This window comes from Hipposideros armiger, unplaced genomic scaffold (assembly GCF_001890085.2).
Source record: "Hipposideros armiger isolate ML-2016 unplaced genomic scaffold, ASM189008v1 scaffold_228, whole genome shotgun sequence".
NCBI lineage: Eukaryota > Metazoa > Chordata > Mammalia > Chiroptera > Hipposideridae > Hipposideros > Hipposideros armiger.
The window spans coordinates 1-952 of record NW_017731578.1 but is presented as its reverse complement, the minus strand read 5'-3'; the positions used below and the strand labels follow the sequence as shown (position 1 = coordinate 952).

The 952-nt window shown below is 58.5% G+C and overlaps 1 protein-coding gene across 1 annotated transcript in view; it reads right to left on the bottom strand.

Moving 5' to 3' along the window:
• Positions 1 to 231, bottom strand: part of NDUFS8 (NADH:ubiquinone oxidoreductase core subunit S8) — a gene marked incomplete at its 5' end in the record, with an annotated part of 4,733 nt that extends 4,502 nt beyond the window's left edge. Inside the window, one exon of the mRNA XM_019654656.1 lies at positions 72 to 231. Coding sequence (XP_019510201.1) covers positions 72 to 231 — 160 coding nt within the window. The remainder of the gene's footprint in view (positions 1 to 71) is intronic.
• Positions 232 to 952: the final 721 nt, after the last annotated feature.

Sequence of the window (952 nt, the reverse complement as noted above, 5' to 3'; positions counted from 1 at the left end):
CTGCCCAGGCCCGGCCCTAGCAGCAGCGCCCCGAACACCCACCTTGAAGCGTTGCCACTCCTTCCCGGTACCGAGCGGCCTGTCCGCCGAGAGGCGGAGCCTACACTCTGGGACGCTGCCATTGGGCCGGCTGGCCTCGCCTTCTCCGCGCTGACCCTTCATGGTGTGGTCTGATTGGCCAATGATGCAGTCGAAAGAGGCGGGATCCAGAAATGCCTTTCTTTCGATTGGCTAGAGAAGAGCAGGCGCTTGAAGTAGCACAGAACGTCGCCATGTTAGACTGAAGAGGCCAATAGAGAGGACTCCCGAGCCACTGGAGGCGGGACATCCGGGACGTGGTAGAGGAAGCGGTTCCGGTTCTGACCCTATACCCTCGGCTGCCGCCAGTGCTTGGCATCCGCAGGGCTTATGTGATACCGGCGTTGAGAATCGTGTCCGGCAGTAATTCTGCACGGGAGCCGTGCCTGCTCAATGCTAAAACTTCACCCAGGCGGTTTCATTTAATCCTTAACGGCAGCCCTGGGTGGACGAACGGTTATATTCGCTTTACCGATGGGGAAACTGAGGCACTGATTTGTTTAGAAACTTTGCCCAAGCCATACAGCTGGGAAATGCGGCCGCCTGAACCGCACCTGGAGCTATATGACTCTGGAGCCCCGTCCCTCAACAGCCACCAAACCTGTGTTTCCTCCCAGTGAATCGTGTAACAGAAGGACCCCGGAGGCTGAGGACGCTGAGAAAGGCCCCCGAGGGCGCCTGCGTGTGTGAGCGAGTGGGAAGTGGTCAGGGAAGGCTTTGGAGGACATGTCCAAGCTGATGACGAGTAGGAGTTGGGCAGGCCCAGAAGGGCAGAGAGAGCATGCCTAACATATATACAGAGGGCCCCCCAAAAGGACGTCACATATGTTAGGAGAGGACAAAGGCAGGCCAAGTGTGCCGGCACAGGGCCATG